This window comes from Apodemus sylvaticus, chromosome 1 (genome assembly GCF_947179515.1).
Source record: "Apodemus sylvaticus chromosome 1, mApoSyl1.1, whole genome shotgun sequence".
Classification (NCBI taxonomy): Eukaryota; Metazoa; Chordata; class Mammalia; order Rodentia; family Muridae; genus Apodemus; species Apodemus sylvaticus.
Genome location: NC_067472.1, coordinates 114,829,818 through 114,855,080, shown reverse-complemented (window position 1 = coordinate 114,855,080; position 25,263 = coordinate 114,829,818). Strand labels below are relative to the sequence as shown.

Below are 25,263 nucleotides of genomic sequence, written 5' to 3'. Positions count from 1 at the left end.
TTGAACTACAGCACGAGACCCAGTGTATACAGTGACAATGTGCCTGTGCTTTATTCTTGAATAGCAGGAAACTTCTGGGAAGTTTTGATATAGTCACACATATATTTAAAGAAGTATGTAGGGATCATTGAGTTGCTTGGTTGATGGAGAGATATCAATCAAAAGGTAGTTACTGGATGGCTTTATTCATTCAACAAACATTTATTTAACATTTATTAAATATTTATCACAGCATTGCAAGGTCTTATGATCAGTCCAAGAAAAACATACAGTCAAATAAATAGATGAAAAACAAAATGACAGAAAGCAAAAACATTATATACATGTACATGTTTGTTGTGAACTTTACCCTAAGTCACATTCCACTCTGAGTGAAGTGGTTAAATCCTGGAGGCTCGTGAGAAGTGACATGACCCTATCACATCCCCAGAGTGAAGAGATGGCAAAAGGCCTCTGGGGGCATATCAGGTGCAATTGCTCCAGAAGAGACTTAATTATGTAAGTTATAAATAATTTGGGACAGTTTAGCTGGGCTTTGAGGGGGATGAGATATGAAAAGAAGGAGAGAAAAGAAACTGGGTGGGTAGGAAAAGGAGGCGGGGAAAACTCAAGTATTCTTGGGAGATCAATGAGAGCCTGCTGGGAGAATTAACAGTGGAAATGAACCAGGAAGAGAGTGAGAATCCCTGCTGAAATGGACTCCATATGACTGAGGTGAGGCTCTTTTACTGCGTGGGACCTGGGATGGCTGCACTGCACGCCACTGCCTTCTCAGGGCCGCTCAGCTCCATAAAGTCGACTTGGCTTCAATCTGATAGAAAGTCATGTTCCAGGAACTCCATTTAGTGATAATGATAAAGTTACTTTATTTCTCTGTGTCTATGTTCCTACAAGAAAAATTAAGGAAATAAAATAGTATCTGCTTATGAATCTCATGTAACTTTTTATAGGAGAATGATATATTAAACACTTTAGTACACACAAAAGCATTCCTTTCAGTAGATCATTCAGTTACCTACTCGAGCACCTCAGTCAGTTAGAAAATGCATTCCCAAAGACATTACATTACGTATTGTTTTCTTTGGAATATATGTAAATGTCATCATAAAGAAGCAATTTGCCTGTGGCAATACTGACAACTATATAATGGCCTATTTATAAAACAATATTTTTTTTTATCTGGAATCTATTGCCAGTATTACAGTTCCGCCTTTGTCTTTGGACCTTCCATTTTCCAACAGTCAACATTTCTATGTCTCATAGAAACAATGGGACAGAGGCAGCTGGGTCATAACACCGTAATGGACTGCATTGTTTTCACTGTAGAAGACTAAGAGAGGCTGTGTTCTCTGGCTTTGGTATCTTCCCCATTGTACAGGATGATGCACATGGTAAAGAAAGCACGATGATGTCCTAGGAGAAGGCCCAGTGGTAAGAAGTGTGGACTGCTCTTGCAGGTTACCCATGCACATCTACCTACCTACAAACACACACACACACACACACACACACACATACACACACAAAAGAACATGTATACACATGTACATGTGCACACTGTGGGGGCAGAGGGAGAGGGAAGATCAAGAGTAACACAGATATTTCTTTCTTTCTTTCTTTCTTTCTTTCTTTCTTTCTTTCTTTCTTTCTTTCTTTCTTTCTTTCTTTCTTTCTTTCTTTCTTTCTTAGAAAGCCTGCTGAGGTAAAGGAAACAAAGAGTCAAACTAGTTCATCTGAAGTGTGAACCCAATTATTCCTGGTTCTTCCTTTGTATTAACTTCTGCATTCCTGAAATTTTAAATTTAGTGACCACTAACAATATATATTTTGTTGAATGAATGTCAGTTTCTGAGTGTCACAGAAGAAACACAAACAAATGGATACACAGAATACGCTTGAGGGAGACACACAGCCTGCACAATAGAGTCCGAGGAGCTGTTTTAGGTTCAGGTGATTTCATTCTGGGGTATCAGTTATGGTTGGAAGACTTGTGCATAGACCACACTAACTCCATATGTAAGTTCTGAGCATACTTAATAATCACAGGCAGAGGATGCAGGCATGATCAGAGAAGATAAGAATCCCTTACATTTAAAAAGAAATAGAAAAGCACCTATTGAATGTTTAGAGTAGTGTTTCTCAACCTGTGGGGGCACAACCCTTTTGAAGGTAAACTGCCCTTTTCACAGGGTCACTGAGGACCACTGGAAGAAATAGATACATTACAATTCATAAAATTAACAAAATTGCAGTTATGAAGTAGCAATTAAAATAAGTTTATGGTTGGAGTTCACCACAACATGAGAAGCTGCCTTAAAGAGTCACAGCATTAGATAGGTTGAGAACCGCTGCTTTACAAGATGAGATCACTTCCTTGGCATGTCAGTCTGTCTGTGTTCAAGTGGTTTTTGTGCTAGTTTCTAACTGTTCTGAAATGTCTATTATAGTCTAATGGATGTCAGCTACCACTATTACTGGCAAGGCCTACCTATGCTGCACTAGGTAGAGTCTCCTTTAATAGTGGCACCTGTTTGACATTGATACAAAAATGGGAATATACTTAGAGTCCTTAGGCATGGACCAGGAGTGAGGACTTGTGCAAAAATGTATATGCTTCTTTTTTTAAGATTTACTTATTTATTTTATGTATATGAATATACTGTAGCTGTACAGATAGTTATGAGCCATCCTGTGGTTGCTGGGAATTAAACTCAGGACTTCTGCTCACTCTGGCCCAAAGATTTATTTATTATTATATGAAAGTACACTGTAGCTGTCTGTAGACACACCAGAAGAAGGCATCAGATCGCATTACGGATGGTTGTGAGCCACCATGTGGTTGTTGGGATTTGAACTCCGGACCTTCAGAAGAGCAGTCAGTGCTCTTACCCACTGAGCCATCTTTCCAGCCCCTCTGTATACGCTTCTCAATGAATGTAGCCATTTGAAGCTATATTGTATTAATGACAATCTCAGGAAGACAACATCATATTTTTCATTATTTGTTGTTCTAATATCCTATATTGATGTATAAAATCTGTATTGTATTATAAATGAAACTAGGTGGAGAATTGCAGAGGGAGAGAGATAACAGTAGTGTAGGAGGCCACATGCTCACTATATAATACAGACGTGTATAAAAATGACCTTACATAATGCAGTGCTAAGTTACAAACATTTATTCATCTTATCTCATTGGTATCTTATAGCACCAACTGCCACGTCCCAAGCCTGATTTTTATACAGCATGAGGTAGTTTCGGAGAGCATCCACAGTTTCCCAAAGACACATTGCTTGTTAGTGATAGAAACAGCCTTGAATCCTAGGACACTGAGGCACAGGGATTTGCCATCACTTGTTTAACCATATCAGCAAAGTGGATGTTTCTTCTTTTCATGGCCTCCAAAGCTTCCAGGGACATGCCAGCTTCTCTCTTCCGTGAGGAGTGCCTCTCACGGATGCTGCAGACTCACAGCTGGTGGGCTGAGTCACACGGAAACTGCCCACGGGATCTTACTGTTCTCCAATGAATCCAGTAGCAGTGAGCCACGGCGCATTACTCAGATAGTATTTGAAGTTTTGCTTCAAAGAGGACAAACTAATTGCTGGGCTCTTTCTGAAATCATCACTTTGATGGCTTAGTATTGGAGCCACTTGACGTCAAAAGCTGCTCCTCCACAGTAAACCCACTGGTGGCTCCTCCTCCTATTGCTAAACTGGCAGTGACTAACCTGGTCTCTGAGCTTCATCCAGCCCCAAAATTAACTCAGCTGAACTTGAATGAGGATTTCCTAGGGCCAGAGCATGTCCCCTTGTACAAAATACACGGGGCCTTCTTTCCTTCAGCACCAATGCTTGATCATGTTTAAATGTTCTGTTTTTTCAAAGTTCTGAAAATTATGTAATATTGAAATAATACATATAACTCAAAGTATGGAATTAACAGTCACCTGGAAATAACCACCATCCGCCGATTAATATTTATTATCTCCAACTTTTGTTCTTCCAACCATACACTTAGGTATGTTTCTGCATGCTTGCCTGAGATTGCTACTCACCTATGTGTGATCTGCTGATCTAGAATCTTCTCTAGACAGATGGAGGGCAGCCCAAAGTAACAGTGGGGTCTCTCTTGATTATTCAAATCGTCCATGCTTTAAAAAGAATCTTGAGATACATTAAATATTCATGAAAGCATCCTTCCTGGCAGCTTCTCCATTGTAGGTAATTACAGAGGGTTTAAAATATCTGATGTTGCTTGGAAGCACACAAAGCTTTGTCAGCTGCAAGCAGACAGCTGATTTGTAATTTAATTAACATCCTGGCTTGTCCTGTTCTTTGTGGCAAAAAGCAGGCAAGTATTTCCTTTTAGTCTCGAGTTTGTCTGAAAAAAATTCAAAGGAAGTGCCTGGAAGAATGGTTCATCTCTCACTCCAGTGCTCTGGCTTATATCCTGCTCCAAATCTGATAAAAAAAAAAAGTCTTCTTTCAAGTGTTCACTGAGCTAGTCTGCATGGCTGCCTGTCCCTTATTTTCCTAAAAGGTGCAGAGGAGAGAGAGAGAGAAAGAAAGAGAGAGACAAAGAGAGAGACAGATAAAGAGAAAGAGACAGAGACAGAGACAGAGAGGTCAGTAAGCTTTGACCTATTTTTTTTTTTTTTTTTTAGGTCTTTGAATAATAGATTTGCAGACAGACTGGGCCAGACAATTCATGCAACATTTAGTGAGGTCCCACTTTGTATCAGGTACTGCAGTAAGGGTTGAACAAAAGAGTTAGGGGCCTTGTTTCTACACAAGTGTCAGTCCACGGGGCAAGGAAGCATCAAGAAAATAATCACAGTAATGTTGCCCCCTGTGTGGAGGATGACGACTCAGGACATAAACAGTGAAAATTTTGTAATATCTGTCTTGCCCTTTCTCTTCCCATATTCCTTCTAGCTCATCATATCTGAGAAAAAAGAAAAGGGAACCCTGATCTAGTCAAAATACCATTCAAGAATTTATTTTAAATTAATGAAGTGAACATACAAAAAAGTAGCAATGAGCTGACCCGGTCACTATACTGAGGAGTCTTCATCTCCTCTTTCTTCTGTTCCTCGACTATCTACACCCCCCCTCCACACACACACACAAACACACAGGCCACTGCCACCCTCTTCTTTACCCGCTGGTTTGTTTTTGAAATCCAGGTGCAGGGCAAGGCTAGACACAGGTTATGGCAACACTTCAACTGAGGAAGATAGGAAGGAGCTGGAAAGATGTCACCTCTATACTCACGGGCCTCAAATAAGTATGGTCTACAATGATCAGACTATACAAGTAACGTGTTACCTAACACAGGAAGACTGGCAGTTCTCCTCAACTGTGTCAGACCTGCTCGGAGGGGAAATGAAAGCCCATCCTTTTCCGCAGTTCATTTCTTGAGCCTGCTTCCTTCTCCCGGTTGGTTATTTTTTGTATTCTGAGTTGAAGTCACATATTTCCTAGGAATCATCACTTCCTTTGCAGATTTGTTATTTATTTCATATTCTCACTGACTCTACACTTCTCCTGAAATAGGTTTTTTCCTGTTTGCGAAATAACTTCTTTTTCCAAAGAAGTTTTCTCTCAGCAAAGTCCCTCATTCAACTGACTATGTAGTGTTCTGGGTGAACATTATGGGAGATAAAAGTAAAGATTTGCTTTTCGAGCCTTGGAGAGCTTAAATGATGGAAGGAAATGAGATTTAACACAGAGAATGCTGGTTTTCTGTACAATGAACAGAAGTAACTTTAGCAATTCCTACATATCGGGCCGGTGTAAACAGTTAGCATTATTCTTAACCTTAAACCTGCTTCGCAGCATAGCTTTAAGCCTTAAATAGCAAACCTCTTCTATATTCTTTGCAATGTGTTTTTTCTGGTTGCATCTTCTAGATGTAAGATGCCAGGGTATCACCCAGAACTCAGAAGCACTCACACATGTCCTTGACTTTTTATTTATATCACTGCCTTTTTATCTTTCCCCCTACCTCCCACTATTTCTATCTCCATATTTCTCTCCTTTCTCTCTCTTCTGCCTTGTGCCAACCCAGTCTGCTAGTTGGAAAGGAGAGTAGAGTACTTTTTGTTCAACAAAAGATAAACAGATTTTTATTTATGAGAACTTGGCAGATTTCCAACTTCTGGATCAAATGTGATCTGCTCAGCCGGCACAGTACCACCTTGCAAACAGCCAGAGAACCTCCTGTGCTGGACCAAGAATGTTTATGCTCCTCTGAATTTTGGCCTCTTCCGGATGGTTCTGACTCACACACTAAGGTCTAATGTGCTATGTAGACCCTAGCAAGACTTTTTAACTGTAATCCATGCACATGAAAGATAGTAATAACTGAAAAGAGATAGAGATATTTGCATGCATGTTCTTCTTTGTGGGCTTATTGATTAGATAGACTGGAACATTGATCAATCAATTTAACCTCAAACCTGTTAAACTCACAGATATGGATCTCTGATTTTGCCTCATATAGGCACTGAAATGTCCAACACATAAATATGTTTCCATCTGATTTCCAGACTGTCATGGACTGTAGATACATGAGCAAGCAATTGTAGTATAGCTGTTATTCATTGATTAGAATCAGTGCAGAAGGTTATAGGACATACAAAAAGATACAAGGAAGATACCTTGACATTCCTAACTCACAGAAATGCTTCCAAGAAGGTGCTATGGATCTAATTATTTTAGCTATAAGAAAGCTTATTTGTTTGAATCCAGTGTTGGATGGAAGTTTAACCTTGAGAGAAGGAATCCTGAAAATTCTCCAAATAATATTGACATAGAAGAGATGATGCCGTAGAACTTCCAGCTAGTAGCATTGCTCCTGCCTCTATTCTCCCTAAAGATAAATAATGTTTGTTGACAAAGGGCAAGGGTTTTTGTTTGTTTTGTTGTTTTGTTTTGTTTTCAAGCAGAGTATTCTCAAATAGATCATATAGTGTTCTCAAATAAATCACATTGTAGCAAGGAGCTAAGAAGAGTGAGGAACAGATTTCAAATCACAGGCAATATTCCTAAGAGCCTCCCTTCCTAGTCACCACCCCACACCACCCAAAGGAGCCCAAAGTAGCATTAGCAACTAGCCAAGTATCTGTAGAATGAAAGATGACTAAGATGACTCAGAATCTCCTATAAAGCTGTGAGCCTAACAGAATTGTTCAGTCTCCCTTGTTAGGTGAAAATCATAGGAATGTGTTTTTCACATCAGGTCCAGTTTCTTAATATCAGTGTTAGTTTTTCAGGTAACTTCTAGATACATAAGAGAGAGTTGTTTTTCATTAGCCAAGGAATATCTTACTATGAAGTGAACAGACATCGAATTTGAAAAGATATTTCTTTGGGTTTAGGTAGGGCAACAAGGTCATATTTCACAAGTCACCAAGACAACATGGTTACTTTCCTTTCTTGTGATTAATTTTGGCTATACATGTGCTTTCTTTTCTTCCTCATGTCCAGGCCACTGTATAATTAAGGCAGACCATGAACTTGTGATGTTTGAATACCTTGTGCTTTGTATAAAATTTTCATTCTCCTTGTATATCCATTGAGATCCCATCCTAAACTGGGAAGCTTCAGCCAAAGTTGATTGTGTTCCATTGCTGCTTCCACAGAATTTGATTCTATATGTGATCATCACTGTGTATAGTGCTTTAACTGTGTGTATGTATAACTCAATTAAAATCTTGTATCATTCTTGATTACATAACTATGTCAAACAAACAATATGGTTGTGATTGTCCTTAAACCTGGTTTTATAATGCTTCATAAGGAAAGAAGTTACACCTAGCAAATATTTCTGTATCCCAATATGCTGAAACCTAACTATTCCCTCCACTTCCTCAAAAGGAATGGACAACTCCATTCAGCAAACGCTTGTTCAATATATATGATCTAAGGAACTTGACATGTTAACCCAGAAACACCCTCCCTCAGAAGTCTAGGCTAATTACTCCTCAAATTATTCATAGCATTTAAAAACCCAGAATCAGGTTGGTAGAAAAATTGGAAACACACCTATACCATAAAGGATTATAACTTTTCAAGCACAAGAAGCTGTGAGGACAGATTTAAGATAAAAAATTATATAAACTGTTACATAATCAGGTGACTCTAAGAACATGTGAGACAGTCCTATACAGTACAACGTGGGGTTTTGTGAGAGGGACTTACTATGCTATGTAGCCTTCTGGCCGAGAGCCTGGGCTTCAAACTCACAACTCTCTTGTCTCTGCCTCCCCAGTCCTGTCTATACCATATTCTCTTTAAAATGGTCAAGGTAATAAAAATTATATTGTATATAATTTGCTAAAGTTAAACGAATTCCTTAATTCCTTAAGTCTATTTATGATATTGCTGTAGATCATAATCACTTAGGTACGAATGGAGAGAGAAAAATTCAGAAGTGACTAAGGTCTGGCTCCTGCAGTGGTGCTGACAACAGCTCACCACAAAAGGAAATCTGAACTCTGTAGGCAACAGCAGGCATGACATTTGTCTTCTCCCAGAGAAAACCTAACTGATTGAGACAAATGTGAAATGTTAGCCTATACTTCTAAGGGAGATTGCCTCCTCAAATTATTCATAGCATTTAAAAACCCAGAATCATGATATTTACAGTTTTGCAGAAATGTTCAAACCTCATATCAATGTGTATGCTCAATGGTATTTTTCTATCAGGCTCCCAACTGAATCACTAGAATTAACTTCATCTCCTTATTGGGTTAAGCAATGGACTATAGGTAGTAGAAAGACTATCAGGTTGGAATTATCTGGACTGGATCCCATATCTAATCTCCATATAGTTGATGACCTTGAAAGTTTTCTTAACTTTCAAAAACTGTAGTTTTGTCACAGGCAAAATGTAACATCACAGAAGAATGACTGAAATGGCAGCAGACTGTGGGAGTCCTTTATCAAATGCCTTCATGGCACGATGGCATCTTTTTTTGAGAGTGATACTGCATTAGACATTGCATAAACTCCCTAGAAATGCATATATTGATACTAATCATCTCTGAGAATGGATGGCAAATCACTAACCCTGGGGTATTTATTGTTATCAAATCACAAGTCTCACTGAAAACTGATTTCCAAGCAACAAATTTTTCATCTCAAAAATAAGTGAAAATATCTTCAGAAGAAGACAGTTTTCTTGATTGGGAGTGGAAACAGAAGAGAGGAACAGTTTTGATATAGAGTGAAACATAAGAAGGCACTTATGACAGCATCTGGATCCTGATTCCAATGTCCTTGTGTAATACATAGGACACACAGGCCAAACAAGACCATTGGAAGAGTGGATTAGCTGGGTTGGGAGGCAAAATGGTCTCCTTTTCTTTTCCTACATGGCAAAACACTTTGAAACACGGTACTACCCCAAAAAGACAGCTCTGGAAGAAGGCCAGGAAGAGATCAAGAGACAGGGTTTCAAGCCTAGGAGACTCAGACTATGGCTGAAAATGGAGAACTCCCAAGGAGTGAGTTCCCTCAGATCATTTCTTGTCTTGAGATTTTTCTCTCCTTGACAGTTTTCTGAGATTTGCATGGAAATCTTTAGCAATAGCCTTTGCCAGGGAATTCTCCCCATTTTGAGAATACAAACTGGGCCATCAAGAGGGAAAGGAAACAGGAGAGAGGGAGTGGTAGCTCTTACCCTATAGATGCATCTGAGCAGACGCTTGCTTCATTTTTGAAGTATTTTAAAAATTAGCTTAAATCCTCAAAATTATAATATTTTTATCCTAGAATGCAACAAACCCAAATCAGTGTTCTTTGTTGGGGTTGAACTAAAGTCAGAACAATTATCTTCCCTTTCAAGCTTATAGTAATATTGTGGGTGGAAATTTTTCTTCATTATCAGGAAGACTTTAACCTTTGGATATATACTACAGTAAAATTAAGTGCATGAGTAAGATATATCAGAGTTCTGTACTGTATTGCTCCATACATTTTTTCTCTACCTGTACCTGAGGCATATTAGTACCTATGTAGCTACTCCAGTTATTTGCAGAATAAAAAGGATAAAAACAAGATCCTCCCATTTGTACATATATAGATATTGTTTGTCACCAGTTTTTCCTCTCAGAAATACAGTATATTGTCATGACAAAAAAAATTGTTCAGCATTGGCTAATCTTGATACAGTTTTACTTGTATTTGACCTTGTTTATAGTGGCCACTGAAAGAGTTTACAGCCAAACATACAGTATGTTCTGCTAAGTTCAAACTATTGGAATCCCTTCCTAACACTGATACATCCTTTCCCTCTTTTCTTTTCTGCCAGAAGTATCGATACCAAGATGAGGACGGTCCACATGATCATTCCTTGCCTCGGCTAACTCATGAAGTAAGAGGTCCAGAACTGGTGCATGTGTCGGAAAAGAACCTCTCTCAAATAGAAAATGTCCACGGATATGTCTTACAGTCTCACATTTCTCCTCTGAAGGTCGGTCAGATTTTTCTTTACACTTTATAACTACTGATTGTTGTCAGTCCTGCTTGCTGCAGGCATTCTTGTGGGCCTGATTAAATGAGGCTTTGAAAACTGTACTTGTGTCCACTGGTTGGAAAGATGCTTTCTGTGGTTTGGAACCCAACCTGGTATTTCTGGGAAATATTTTTATGACCATTGTTTGAGTGTCTGGAAAATCCTTTTAGTTGTTGAAAAAGGGCAGAGCAACAGTTTGAGAGTGAAAACTTGACAGGGAAATCAAACCATATTAAGGGAAGAAAGAAACACAGTGGCACACCATTCTCTCCTTCAAATGCTCTCCTTCTGTCAGTGCGCCTGGTCTCAGATGAAACAAAGGAAGTAAAGCTATCCTAACCACACCTAATGATTGCCCTGCTGTCTAAACTACAATGGAAAAGGTGTGAGCTGGCTCCTCAGCACCTCAGTGTTATTCGAGGGGAAACAGTATCCATGGGCGAATTTCTGTTTGGTATCATGCTTTCACCAATACTTTCTGCCTTTTAAATTTTAATTACATATAACTCATGATCACTGGCGTTTTGATAAGGGAACGTTCAGTAAGAACAAGACTTTTCTGTACTACTTGGTTGCTGTTTATTAATTTTGTGCTTTTTAATAAAAGGCTTGTAAGCACTCATTAATTTTTAAAAGAAATTGTGCTGATTGATCCTTCAGTTACTAGGAATGTTTGTTTTATTATCTAGATCACTGGCTTCCTTAGTACTTCCATGTATCCTTACCAAATTTAATTTGTATGTGTATATACATATACATATATGCATATATACACATATGTATGTATATATATATATACACACATATATATATATATAATTATGAAAGTTGCACTAGACCAGTGGTTCTCAATCTATGAGTCATGATCCCCCCACTTTCCACAGAATGTCAAGCAACCCTGAGACAGGGGTTGCCTAAGACCATCGGGAAACAGATTTTTTACATTTTGATTCATAACAGTAGCAGAAGTACAGTTGTGAATTTGCAATGAAAATCAATTTTATGGTTGGGAGTTACCACAATATGAGGAACTATCTTCAAGTGTGCTAGTACTGAAGGTTGAGAACCATTGTTCTAGAGGATGAATAGAATGCTCAGTGAGTAAAAGTTCATGATTGTAAGCATGAGAACCTGGGTTCAAACCTCTAGAACCAACATAAAAGCTAAACACACAGTACAAGGTCATCACAGTTTCTCTATTGGGAAATGGGAGGCGGAGACCAGAGAATCCCTAGAAGCCTGGGGTCCAGTGAGTTGGGTGGAAAGAAAGGATTGACATCCCCAGGTTTTCTGTCCTCTGACTCTCAAATAAACTATTGTACACACATACCCATGTATCTTAGTCAGAGTTTCTATTCCTGCACAAACATCATGACCAAGAAGCAAGGTGGGGAGGAAAGGATTTATTGAGCTTACACTTCCACATTGCAGTTCATCACTAAAGGAAGTCAGGACTGGAACTCAAGCAGGTCAGGAAGCAGGAGCTGTTGCAGAGGCCATGGAGGGATGTTTCTTACTGGCTTGCTCCCCCTGGCTTGCTCAGCCTGCTCTCTTATAGAACCCAAGAGCACCAGCCCAAAGGTGGAACCACCCACAAGGGGCCCTCCCCACTTGATCACTAATTGAGAAAATGCCCCACAGCTGGATCTCATGGAGGCACTTCCCCAACTGAAGCTCCTTTCTCTGTGATAACTCCAGCCTGTGTCAAGTTGACACACAAAACTAGCCAGTACACCATGTTTACACATACACATACACACATATATATATATATATATATATATATATATATATATATATATATATATATATATATACACAAATGCAGGAATACATATACAAACATAACAAATAGTTTATTTTTAACTATTTTTAGAAGTAAATATAATTACAGAAGTTTTCCTCTCTCTTTTTCTTCCTCAACACTTTCCCATATGCCTGTTAGTCTCCATTCATGCGTCTTTTATTGTGCTTACTTCATATACTATTATTTTATGTATGCAATTTCATAAAATATGAAAGGAAAGCTAAGCTAAGTTTTAAAGGCTTAATTAGAAAAACTAAGGTTTAAGATGGTTCCAACTTTTGCTAAATTTCTAATACTTTAGTATCCTTAATCATCTATTGTCAACTGAACTAGCTATAGCTTTGACCAATAAGTTAAACTATTAGGTCCACTGTCAAATCCCAGAAAAAATCAAAGAATGTATAAAAATGTGCAAAATGGTACCTTTGGGGTATGTGATACATCTTTCCAGTTTCATCAGATGCTAGCAAATGGAAATTAGTGTTTAACCTTGAAAAGAAAAAAAAAACATTTAGGATTGCGGGATATGTCCTTACTGTTCTATTGCAAAACCTGTCAGGTGGAAACCATGACATTTTGTCATCTAAACCATACACAACTCTACTATTCATACCTGCGAGTGATGCTTATCTATGGTCATTGTAAGATTATAGGTTCTGCCTGAACTACTCCAGGCAGGTGTTGCCTCCTTATTCTTGTTCCTAGAAATCTCAGGGACTGAATGACGGCTCAGCAGTAGTTTAGTGGAGAGAATTCTGCATGTTCTCCAGAAAAGGAGTCAACACAGCTGTACTTAAAATTCTCTCTGACTGGAACAATCCACGATTCTGCTGTGCTCAGATGAATACTTAGTTTATCCCAGCTCTTATATCAACACCTATAACTTGAAGCACGGCAGGAATGGGAGACTGCATTGCATTGAGTACTTGTATTCGATTATTATTCCTTACTGGTCCCCTGTTGGGACCTCATGGAAACATGGCTAAGTGAATAAAGTACTTGCCACACAAAACATGTTTGAATTTCCAGAACTCACACAAAGCTAGATGATGTAGAGTGTATATCTGTAATTTCTATGATCACATGGAGTGTCAAGAGAAGAGAATCCTTGGGAATCCTCCTTAGGTCTGCTTGTCTGGTGTATGCAACAGTGAACCAATAGAGACAGGTTTCAAACAAGTTGGAAGTTGAAAACAGAACAGAAGTGTCCCCTAACCTCCACATGGGCACCATAGTGCCTGTATCCACCTCCTGGACTCCCCCACTCATAAAACTACTACATCACCTCCATGGATATCTCAACATTCCATCTTTAAACAGTTCTATAGTTTCAAAAGAGTTGTGACTGTTCAGCAGTCAAACGAAAGCTGCGCTGGCTACTGTAGAAAAGAATGAACAGAGTGATAATAACTATGGATCCTTAAATTGCGTCATTGTCTTCAGTATAAATTATGCATACAAAAAAGATCCAATAAGTTTGTGTTGGTTTGGTGGTTGTCATTCTCTTCTCTCACACCACTCAACCCTCCATTTGGAAAATTTCTATTAGAGCTTGAAAAAAGCTTAAAAGTTTGCTTTTCCTAAAAATTAATCCAGCTTGTGTATGTGGTGTGTGTGTGTGTGTGTGAGTGTGTGTGTGTGTGTGTGTAGATCAGGGAAGTCAGTTTTTTCCTTTACCGTTAGCTGGACTCTAAGGATCAAACTTAGGTCTCCAGGTTTGCATAGCCAGCACTTTTAGCCACTGAGCTCTGTTAACAACCCAAGTACAAGAGTTTTACTTTGGGTTTCCCGTTTGATTCATTTACCTTATACCGTATTGAGTATTCTGTTCTACTTTTATTAGTTTTCATAATTGTACCATAGTGATGATTTCTACTGAAGTTACCACATGCCAGATTTTAAAGAAGCGATGTATGAATAAGAAACCTCTTATATGAAATGCCAAGGATAGAAATGTTTTTTCTCCTCTTGTTAGCATTATGGGTTCAGAATGAGTATCCAAGATATTTTGATAAGGACAAATCAGTTCACCCAGGACTTATTCTGAGATCATGAAGTAGTTCCTGTGAACCTAGGATTTGTTTACCTTGAGTGTCTTACAGAAGTTGTACTAAACAGGATATGTCTTTAAAATATTTGGGGAGAAAAGGCTGTGACTGTTTCCTCTGGCAGCAGTGATAATAAATATGCATACCTATAAAGACAAATAGCCCTGTTTATGGGGTCTAGAATGGCATAGCATGCATTTTATGGTTGATTCAGGCCACTGACTTAAGCTAATGAAGAGACTTTGGAATAGGTAGACGAAGGGCTCACCTACTGCTATGCATAGCTCCATCATAGCCAGGCACATCAGGTCTAAGGCCACACATCTCCATAGGTGCAGGACATATTTCATCATCAAGGTGGTAAGCTGTATTATCACAGATGTAGTGTTTGGAAATCCTGCCACGCTTAAACACCAGGTGTTGTTTTCCCACAAAGGAAACCTAAAATCATGAAAATGCTAAGCAGGTACAAATTCTCAATTAGAACTGCCATGTTTTCAACCTTGTTGCCTTTCCTGATCTGTCTACCGTTCCTGGGTAAAATACTATAAAGAGGCCAGACAAAGGAGTCAGAGCACACAATCAGAGAATAACCCCAGAATCCTCCTGAGCAAACTAGGCAGATCTCTGATATTAATCAGGAATTTTCATACAGCATGTCAAAAACAGAATATGAGATGGGCGAATAACAGTTTAAATGCCACACTGAGCAGGCTCTGACTCAGCTGACAAATCTCAGTATTTCAGGTTTGATATCATTTCTCCTATCACCTCATGCTTTAGTCTTAAGATCCTTGTCTTTGGAGCTGCATCAGCTGCCTGGGTGATAAATGAGCTTCCTTTGCTAGTTTTCATTAAAGTGCCTGGGCCAGCATGAAGCATGGGGTTGGGGAGAGATGTGCAATTTAGCAATGAATTTAAGGGCATTTGTTTTCCTTGCCACAAGATGGGGATGCTTTCTTTTCAGTTAGTACCTAGAATGTTCCATAAAAGAAACCAGCTGATAACACAAATAAACCAGCTTATAATAAAGCAAGAGGTGTTTTCTTTCTAGCTTATATATTTTTTTAAGTATAAACTAGGGTCAGCTGGATAAATTAATGATGGCAAGGCAAAGAATGTGGATTTAAATATGTGCATTGCTTCCTTGGGAAGTTGAATTACAATTACTTGTTGTTAGTCTTTCTTAGTCTGAAAACTCAGATCCTTCTATCTTAAATACAGGTGCACCTCAGGTGCCAGGGTACTAATTAATTAAGCAAGGATTAATTTCTGTCCTACTCTCTGTTGCCTAATGTTCACCAATACAGAACAGATCCAGATTCACTGTCATAATCTCATGATTTCTCATATATCAACGTATCTGAAATCTCATGTATCAGCGTATCTGAAATCTCATGTATCAACGTATCTGAAATCTGGCCGTGTCCTAATATCTGTGGTGTCTTGTAATTAAAATTGATGGCAATTTCTAGGGTACATTAACATTTCTAATATTCATCTGAGAATCAGCAGTTATTGATTATGAAAATTAAAACTATCTTTTACAAATTAGTTGGAAATTATATTAGACACTGATAGTTCTTCTAGCTTTTATTAAGACCAGAATCAAGAAAGCTTTACCAGAATATGGGGTTAGTGAGTTTGGAGAGAGAGCTAATTACTTGGACAACTGGACACTGGTTGAACACTTGTGGGAAACATTGGAAAACCCATGGACAGTGGAGAGTTGGGGAATTTTACAGGATATCTCAAACTGAGGGAAGGTGGCACAAATAAATAGAGGCAGATGAACCTCCACATCCTCCTTACATTACTACCTTTTCCTAGAGTGGCTGGGGCTTGCTCTTGGGGATCCACAAGCTAAGGGTACTGTGAGACCTTCCTTCTGCAGAGCCTCCTCTCAGTTCTGACTCTGCTCCTTGGTCATCATAGCCTATAACACAGGCTGTGTTAGAGTCAATGTCTCTAACACAGAGAGTGAATGTCTCTATCACAGTTATCACGTGGAAATGCTCTTTTGGTTATTCTCAGTACCCTTTGCTGACCAATGTAAAACATTGGTAAAACATTCCCTCCTTGGTAGACGTCGTTATCAGTAAGCATGTGACCTGCTCTGTACTGTCCTCTATTTTTGTTTTCTGGATTTTGTGGCTTGTTGTTTGCATGGCTGTATCACTTCTCTCTATCTCACTGTTAGCATCTACAGTGAAACTAGACTAGCATCTTCACAGGTACATTTGCTGGAATCTCATTAGAAGTATATGGAAAAGGGGAAGCATGTATGCTCTAACACATCTGGATAGTAAAATGTGTTAACTTGGCATAAAATCACCCAGAGCTGCTTTGGTTGTTGTTGTTTGTTTTGTTTTGTTTTTTAAGAAGGTTCAATAAGTAGTCAGTGAAATAAATAAATTAATTAATTAATTAATTAATTTATTATGTATACAGATAAGATGGAGGGCACCATATCACATTATAGATGATTATGAGCCACCATGTGGCTACTGGGAATTGAACTCAGTACCTCTGAAAGAACAGTCAGTGCTCTTAACCTCTAAGCCATCTCTCCAACCTTCTCTCAGAGCTTTTAATATAATATACAATGTAACATCTGAGCCAGGGATATGGCTAGATAAATGTGTTTCCTAAATACATTTATTCATGAAACTTCTGGATTAAATTATGTCTTGGCTAGGCTGATATGCCTTGGGAAAGTCCATAATAGACACATATATAAAGCTTCATTCTGGCCCTGGAATCCAAAGTAGCCAGATTCAAATACCATGTCCTCTACTTCTAAGTTATGTGAGCATACTCAAAGTATAACTTCAATAAACCTCAGTTTCTTTATAGGTAAAAAATATTGTATGGATTCACATAATTCTTTCACATTTAAGAAAGATAAATTAATGCAAACTTCTTTGCAAGAGAAAATAAAGAAAAAAGGGAGAATTCATTATTGCCTTATTTAATTAGTTGTGTGAATTTATAGTACAGAAATAATCTAAACTAGAAATTTGGAACAAATTCCTGGACTTTTACCTTTGTGTTGCAGTGCCTGTGCCCAGCTATCTCAGACTTTGTTATATTCGTTCCAAATTTACTGTGGTTATGTGAACAACCATGGGATTTAGAACAAACAAGGACACCCTGGAGTTCCAATTTATCATTTTCAGTCTGTAACATTGGGGAAATGGCCAGCATTTCTGAGATGCCATTAACCTATGTATTAAGAAAAATATTTTGTTGTGTTAATTGATTCATTCTTTTAATCATCTTTGACTCCATCTTATATATTGTTTTCTATATTATGCCTTGAGTTATAAAGTACTTGTATTCTGGTTTCTTATATGCTGTAGAAGGACACAAAAATATGGTTATATGGATATATATATATATATTACATATATATATATATAATGTAATATTATATGCTGTAGAATAGCAAAGAAGAGGGAAATCCGCCCAAACTAAGTAATTTTGGTTTTTACTCCATTGGGTCTGGCTAGGAAGTGAACGTGATCAGAGAATGAACTGCAGAGGGGATTCATAGATGGTTCTGGTGCTTACTTGAATAGGAAGAGAGGTGAAATGATGACCGCAAAGTGCAGAGAGTTGGGTGAGTGCAAGGCATGAGACAGAGCAAGGCAGATGGGTGGCAAGGGCAAAGAATGAACTTTCGTGGAGACTGGACTTCACCTTGTAAGTAATAAGGGATGACTGCAACATTTATAATGGAGAATGACATAGTCCTACTTGCAAATTACGCAATTATTCATGTGGTGTTGAAGAAAAACTGGAAAAGAGTGAGATCAGAAACAAGGGCATCTCATAGAAGGCAAGGTGATGAGCTCGGAGATAAAGTGGAGGCACCAAGCATGGAAATCATGAATTTGACAGTTTGTTTAGAAAATATACAATGTCTCCTATACAGGACTTTGAGACATACTAAATCATGAAAGTAGAAGAGACTAAGATATAGATTAAATAATGCTTTCATCTTGACTAATTGGGTAAAGACATATATGAAATGAATTAAAATTGTCCCCCTATGAAATTCATTAATAGAGCATGTGTCTAGCATTTGTAAAGCCTCAGATATGATTTTTTCTTTTCTTTTCCCCAAACAAAGAGGAAAATTAAGAGTTTAATAGAGAATTAAAAACACAGACATCTTAGTGCCAGCTGTAAATATGAGTAGGGTTGCTCAAAAACAGGAGGCATACAGAAGATGAAGATACAGGATCCACGCTCAGCATCAAGGACTTTGTGGAGAAAGAGAGACCTACTGAGATCAGGAAGCAGCAAGTCCCTTCATGGTGAAATCCAATTTTTAAGTGAGGCTAAGTAATTCTCATCAAAGGGAGCGAGATCCTCTGTATACAAGAATATAACCTTCCTCCAAAGATTGTGTTAGTCAAGTAGTAGCTGCTTCGTAAGTTACATGGTATAACCATAAAAATGAAAAAAAAAAAGAAACAACAAAAACAACAACAACAACAACAACAAAAAACCAAACTGAAAACAACCAAAACCTGCACATGAATACCAGAAGTCACGAGGCCTGGAATTTCAGCTGCTAAAAAAAAAAAAGTGTTCATTTGCATTTCTAGACATGGCGTTTTTAGTAATGCCAGTGATTTGAAAAATGAAGCTGATTCTTGCGATTTCACAGCATTAGCAATTCCAAAAAACAAAACCCATTCACTTCTGTCTCTTGCCACTAGATGGCGGAAGCAGCTGAGCCGATGATTCGGCAAGCATCTGTTCTTACGGGAAGAAGCTGAGTTCTATGAGGCTAAATTGAAAAGCATGTAGTTAAGAAAGACACCAGAAGGGGTTGGCAGAATTTTGCATACTTGTGATAATGCATTTTGTTCTGTGCCCAGGCCTTGTAAGAGGAGGTGGCTGAGTGGTACATGGCCTAGAAATATCTGTACTGAACCAGAGCACAAAAGCTCCTGGTTGCAATTCTGAGCAAATGAAATCTACCTGACCTTAATTTTCCTAAAAATTGGAAAGGGTCATGACAGTTTTTTTTTTCTGAATATCTTAATTCTTTAGGCCGGATATTGAAAATAAAGAAAATATTAACACTATTCAAGAATCCTCTCCAGGCTTTAAAGAGATGGCTCTATGCTGAAAGCATTTGCCTTCTAAGCATGAGAACATGAATTTGATGAATGTGAACCTTCCTAATTGACAGGGTCTAATACAGTGAGATACTCTAAGTAGAGCTTCACGGCAATCCCAAAGTTGTCTGGCTTCCATATATGTGTCAATAGAGTGATGCCCGCAAAGGGGTTGAATATGGCTTTTGAAAAATGGGTTAGAGGTTAGTACTCAAACTTCCTGCTTCTTTCAAATATACAAAAGTAATAACAATGGTTTTAAAGAGATATTGGATTGCTTTATTTATATGTATATACCAATTTTTTCAACACAAAGGTTCTTAAATAATCTTGAATGAGTATTAACAGTGACCATTGATATAAATATACCTAAAGAGTTAACTCAGTTATTCTTATAACGTCTCTGAAAACTGAGCTCTCATTATTGCCAAGGCTTCTGTTACAATTAGAAAAATAATTGCTAAAGCCAACAGAGGCTGTCTATACATGTGAGACACCTCTTGTTGCTGGGGTAATGCTGGTGGGATTGATGCCCTTAAGTTACCCACAATTCCTAAACCATCTTCCCCTTTAAACAATAAACTAGTTGCACACTTTGAGTAAGAGTGCTACCAACAATTTCTCCTTTCCAATGACCTCTATAAATTATTCTAAACCAGCACACTAGACAATAAATATATATCAAAATTGACTGAGTCGAGTAAACTTTTTTTTCAGTCAGTTCTCTGCTCGCTAATCCAAAAACTCAACACATGTATAATTTGGTGAAGTAAAAGACATTAATCTTTTCTGGGTTTCAAGGATTCCTCTGTTACTGGCTAGCATGACCTATTATGAAGGATAATAGCATATTCCTTATAGTACATAATAAGGCAAGGCTCAATCTGTAAGAAGGATTACTAAATATCCTACATGAGAAGTATTTAGAATAGGCCTTCACATCTAGCGGGTACCCAGGAAATTTTAATTATTTTTGCATTAAATAAACACAAAAGACACATGTGAGAACAATCTAAATCTAACATTTTAAATTCTGGACTATAAATAGATGGTAGTTCTTATCATTTCCCTTTGTGGTCCTTGGGACAATGACATTATAGTATAGTCTCATTTCAAGTAAGCAAGTGTGTACTACCCAAATAGTCATCTTTCCATCTTTCCTCTGCAAGTTGATTGTCACTTTGGCTAGGTTAAAAAAAAAAAAAAAAAAAAAAAAAAGGACAGCCAGTGAATTGGGGACATGCAACTCTTTTTTGAGTATTCCAAAAAAGAATTTACTAAAGCATGAAGAAACATACTCTTTGGAAACTCTAAGAGATATGAAGACATATGTATTATTAGTCCTTCCTTATGATTGAAAAAAACTGAATACAGAGGTTAGGAAGCAGTTATGTGTTTAAAATTATTACTGAAAGATACTGGGCATAATTCCTGTTAATGTGGCAACTGAGTTTCAGATTGTTATATTACCAGAAAATCAGTGTCATACAATCTGAAGACAGAAGGAACAATGAAAAGGAATAATTAAGGTCAGGCTTTCAACAGGTCATCTGACTCATAAATACTTGCAAATTAAATCTAATGAGCAACTAAAGAGCAGAATGGAAAACAGAATATACCATAAAAGATGCTCATATCAGTGTGTAAATATACACCAGATCATGTTGCCAGATGCATTCCTTGCTGTGGGGAGAGTCAGAAGGCTACTGAGTTGTTCCAACTTTCCCAGGCTCTAAGTGATGAGGGCAGAGAACAAAATTAAATTATTGTACCCAGAGAATGAAACTAAAAGATTCCTCAAATATACATTAGTTAAGAGCAGCAGAGCTGAACATGCTCCCTTTAAGGTACTTGTCTTTCTGGCATCTGTGGTGGCTGCATTATTGATGATTACATTATGTAAAGCTGTGGTTCTCAGACTTCAATAGGAATTTGAATCTTCCAAATGGCCCATCCTTCTTCTAGCATGAGGCTATATATTCCTAGACCGTTGTCTGTGGACTTCTGAGAACTGTGGATCCTAAAATCTATTTACAGACTGACTGCCACGTATGTGCTAAGCACTCCATGCACACACTGAAAAATTAAAAAACAAACAAACAAACAAACAAACAAACAAAAAACAGGTAGGAGCTCAAGTCCTGTTCTGTGAAGAACTTAAATTCCATCAGGCACACCGAAGGGATGAGTGAAGCTATATAAACTGAATACGGGCAAATAGCATTTCAGACACTGGTTGCTTTCCTTTGTAGGAAGGAGTATTTGAAGAAAAGTCACATAATCTATCTCCAAGAAAGAATTGGGGGAGTGGAGGTGACTATAATCAAGGTACATCATGTGAAATTCTCAAAGAATTAATAAAAAATATGTCTAAATAGAAACTTACCATGCATATGTGTGTGTGCTTTTGTGTATGATATAAAAAATACATGATAGTGAAAGTGGAAGTGACTCGTTCTCTGTCTCACAGGAGTCACCTGTGTCTTGTAAGCTGGTTTCATACACGTGGTGCTCTGGGCTCTGTTCCCTAGGCTAGCTGACTTGCCACAAGTTTCTGAAGGAACATGATTTGTTGCTTGTGAGCAGAGTAAACATGGAGTATGTTAGGGCTTCTTGCCAGGTTTGGATCAAAGGTAAGCTCATTTCAAATATGCTCAGAAGTGCTTATCAAAGTCCTATTTACATATAGGCCAGCAAGCTGGACCAGCATGCAAAAGTGCTTGGTGCTGATACTAATTGGGTTTCATCCCCAGGACCCACATGGTGGGAAGAAAGAACTGATTCCTGGAAGGTGTCTTCTGGCCTTCATACATGTGTCATGTCCTATGAATGTCTAAATAAGTACCTAAATAGATACTTATACTAAAGTCCATTTGTATCCATAACACCCAGGAAAATAGCCTTCCAGGGTGTCCATCAATGGCCAATAAACAGTTGGATTCATATGGAAAACGAGGACATTTATGAAATTCAGTTTGAAATAATAACTGAACATCAGGGCTGACACTGTAGAGATTTTCTATTTTCAACCCTTCCTAACGTATGTGAATGAATTTATTCAGTATAATAAATAGCTTTGTTGGTAGTCTAAGTTTCTGGTGAACCATAAAACCCCTATATGACGAGCTTTTAATTATTAATAGGTAACAGAAAAATTTAAAATAGCCTTTTTAAAATGAGGATTAATTTCTCTCTGAAAAGCATTGAGAGCTAAAGTGTTGCTGTCCACTCAACACCCAGTAGCACTACTGTGTGCCTACTCCTTGGGAATGTCTACAAAGACCCCATCTGAATGCCTCTAGTCTGGGATTTACTGGGATTTCCTGAACATAGTACTTATGATCAAGTTTAACTTACAAATCAGGCATAATTAGGAGGCAAAAAAAAAAAACTAATAAAACAGAGCACGTATCACATATTTGTTATAAAATACATTACCAAGTCCATAGCAGCTTTTTGTAATAAAATTGTCAGCATCATTGCTTTTGTGGCTTGGGGCCATTATTAAGCAGAATAATGGTTATTGGAACATAAGTGCTACGATTCCAGGGCAGGCAATCTGATAAATAGGTGTGACTGAGTGACTAAATGGACACATACCCATCAGTGTAGAGCTGTGTAGTTCATTCTCTGATATGCTTCTTTTTCAGTGCAGGGCAGTGGGGTGGGAGGAGATGTTATGGGTAAGGACTGACGTCCTCAATGTAAGCGTGTCAGCTGAATAGTAATTAGACAGTCCTGAGTCCAGAGTCTACACTTGTGCTCTCAATATAATAATAAACACACTTAGAAAGTCATTCAAATAAAGGAGGCTGTTGCTTATCATCTTATGAAAGTTTCCCGTATCTGTACCAGATCCCAGTGGCTAACACGTTTCCAGCCTCTGATGCCTCTGTCCTCCATTTTCCTTTGTTCATTCTCACTCTTTAGAACGACCAGTAAGGAGGGCGCAGCAACACATGAGAGAGACAACGGGCTGAGGGGTTGGTGTGTGAGACTCTCACATATTGGTGTGATCAGAAGGTAGGCGCACGATGGAATTGTCCTTGCAAGAACAAAGGGAAGACTCGTGGTTCTGCATTGCTGCGGAGTGTAGAACTACGACTGAGAAGTTCACTTCGGTGAGGGTGGCAGCCGAAGAGGGTTCTCCCAGAGAGGGAGGAATAGGCTTGAAATGGGGTTAAAGCCAGGCCAGGCGTGAGGATGAAAGGCAGGAACACCCTGGCGTATATGGGAGCCTGTCTCATAGGGAGAGGTAAGGTGGGGAGAAGCTTAGGAAGGCCAAAAACAAAGGAAGAAGTGATAGAGGGAGGGAGGAAAGAAGGGAGAAACTAAAAGAAGAGGGGAGAGAACAAGTGGGGGGGAGAGGGAGGAAGGCTTCAAAACCCAACAAGCACGCAAGCTCACTAGCCTATCATAAAGATGAAACAGGTAAGTGATAGGATTTGGAATTATACATGTAACATTTTTAAGTTATTGGCCCTTTGAGAAACTAAAAATTATGTTCTTTTTGTCAACTAAAACTTACAATCTATAACAAAAATTTGCATATAATTTCAGGGAGAAATGGATCACATGAAGTCATTTATGGACTCTTAAGGACCGGAGCTGAGGTTAAGAATACCTGGAGGGAATGAATTTCAAGTTCCCTTTCATCCCTTGAGAATTTACGATTCTCATTTCTCTGGCTCAGACTTTTTCGCTTGGTTAAGGAATATATATATATATTTTTGCCCTTCTCTAAAAGAAACACTTTGTAAATGTCAAAAAGATAAAAAATTGCATCCCCAACTCTTTGTCTGCACAAAGTATGTTCAGTTTTACAGCAGACCTTAACCGCGAAGATCAACAAACTGGAGCAGGTTCAGGGCAGAGGACCTGGGCACGCTGTTCCTCTGCGACCAGAGCCCCACTCCGGGCCGCTCCCTTTCTCTCTGTTTTTCATGTATTGTCCAAGGCAATTTTCTGTTTATTAGTCAGTGTCGGAAGTCTTTACAGGTGGTATAAACCAAGAGCAGTGACAGCCCTCATCTCTAAATTTGGAGTTTTAACTGCCTTAGGATCGTTTTCTTTATGTTGAATAAAAGCCCCATCCCAGTAAAGATCTGCTTTCAAATTAACCCCATCAACCTGCGAAAATCATGATGCGGTTTCCATAGGTTCCCAACACACAGAATTTCCAATATGTGAAGAGACTGTTCATAGAAATGTCGGTTATAAAAGTGAGCGCTAGATCTTTATTATTTTCATCGGGGTCGCAGAGGTGCACGTGGATTGGATTCATCTTTTCTCTCTACTATTAAAGATATTGACAGATTCTGAGCTGCTAGGTCTGAAATTTGGTGGATAGCTAGCTCATAACATTGCCTTTCTGCTCCAGGGCAGGGTGAGCTGTTTATAAATCAAGCTGCAAAAATGATGAATTGGACGTCTCCAGCTCAATTAGCTTAATGTGGGTAGGAGGCTTTCCAGGTTGTGCAGGCTCTGTTTCACTCATGCTCTGAGCAGACTATTATATAAAATGTGGCTGAGTACTAACGTCTGCATCTCAGAGAAATGAAGTTGGCATTTTTCACTTCAGCGTCCAGTGTCATCTTGTATTTCACGGCTCTGGGTTGGATCCAGAGGCCCTGAGTGACACTCCTCGCAGTGATTTATGCGGCACCCAGCTTTTCCTTGTTATCTTCCTGCATTCTGACTGTGCTAAGAAACCTAATAGAAACGCCGCTGTCACCTGGTGATTTAATT

At 38.5% G+C, this 25,263-nt stretch overlaps 1 protein-coding gene across 1 annotated transcript in view; it reads left to right on the top strand.

The window, feature by feature from the left end:
• The window catches only part of Dlg2 (discs large MAGUK scaffold protein 2), a 1,203,331-nt gene that overhangs the window by 164,726 nt on the left and 1,013,342 nt on the right, over nucleotides 1-25,263 (top strand). Inside the window, exon 2 of the mRNA XM_052158733.1 lies at nucleotides 10,325-10,483. Within this exon, the coding sequence (XP_052014693.1) occupies nucleotides 10,325-10,483 (159 nt within the window). The remainder of the gene's footprint in view (nucleotides 1-10,324; nucleotides 10,484-25,263) is intronic.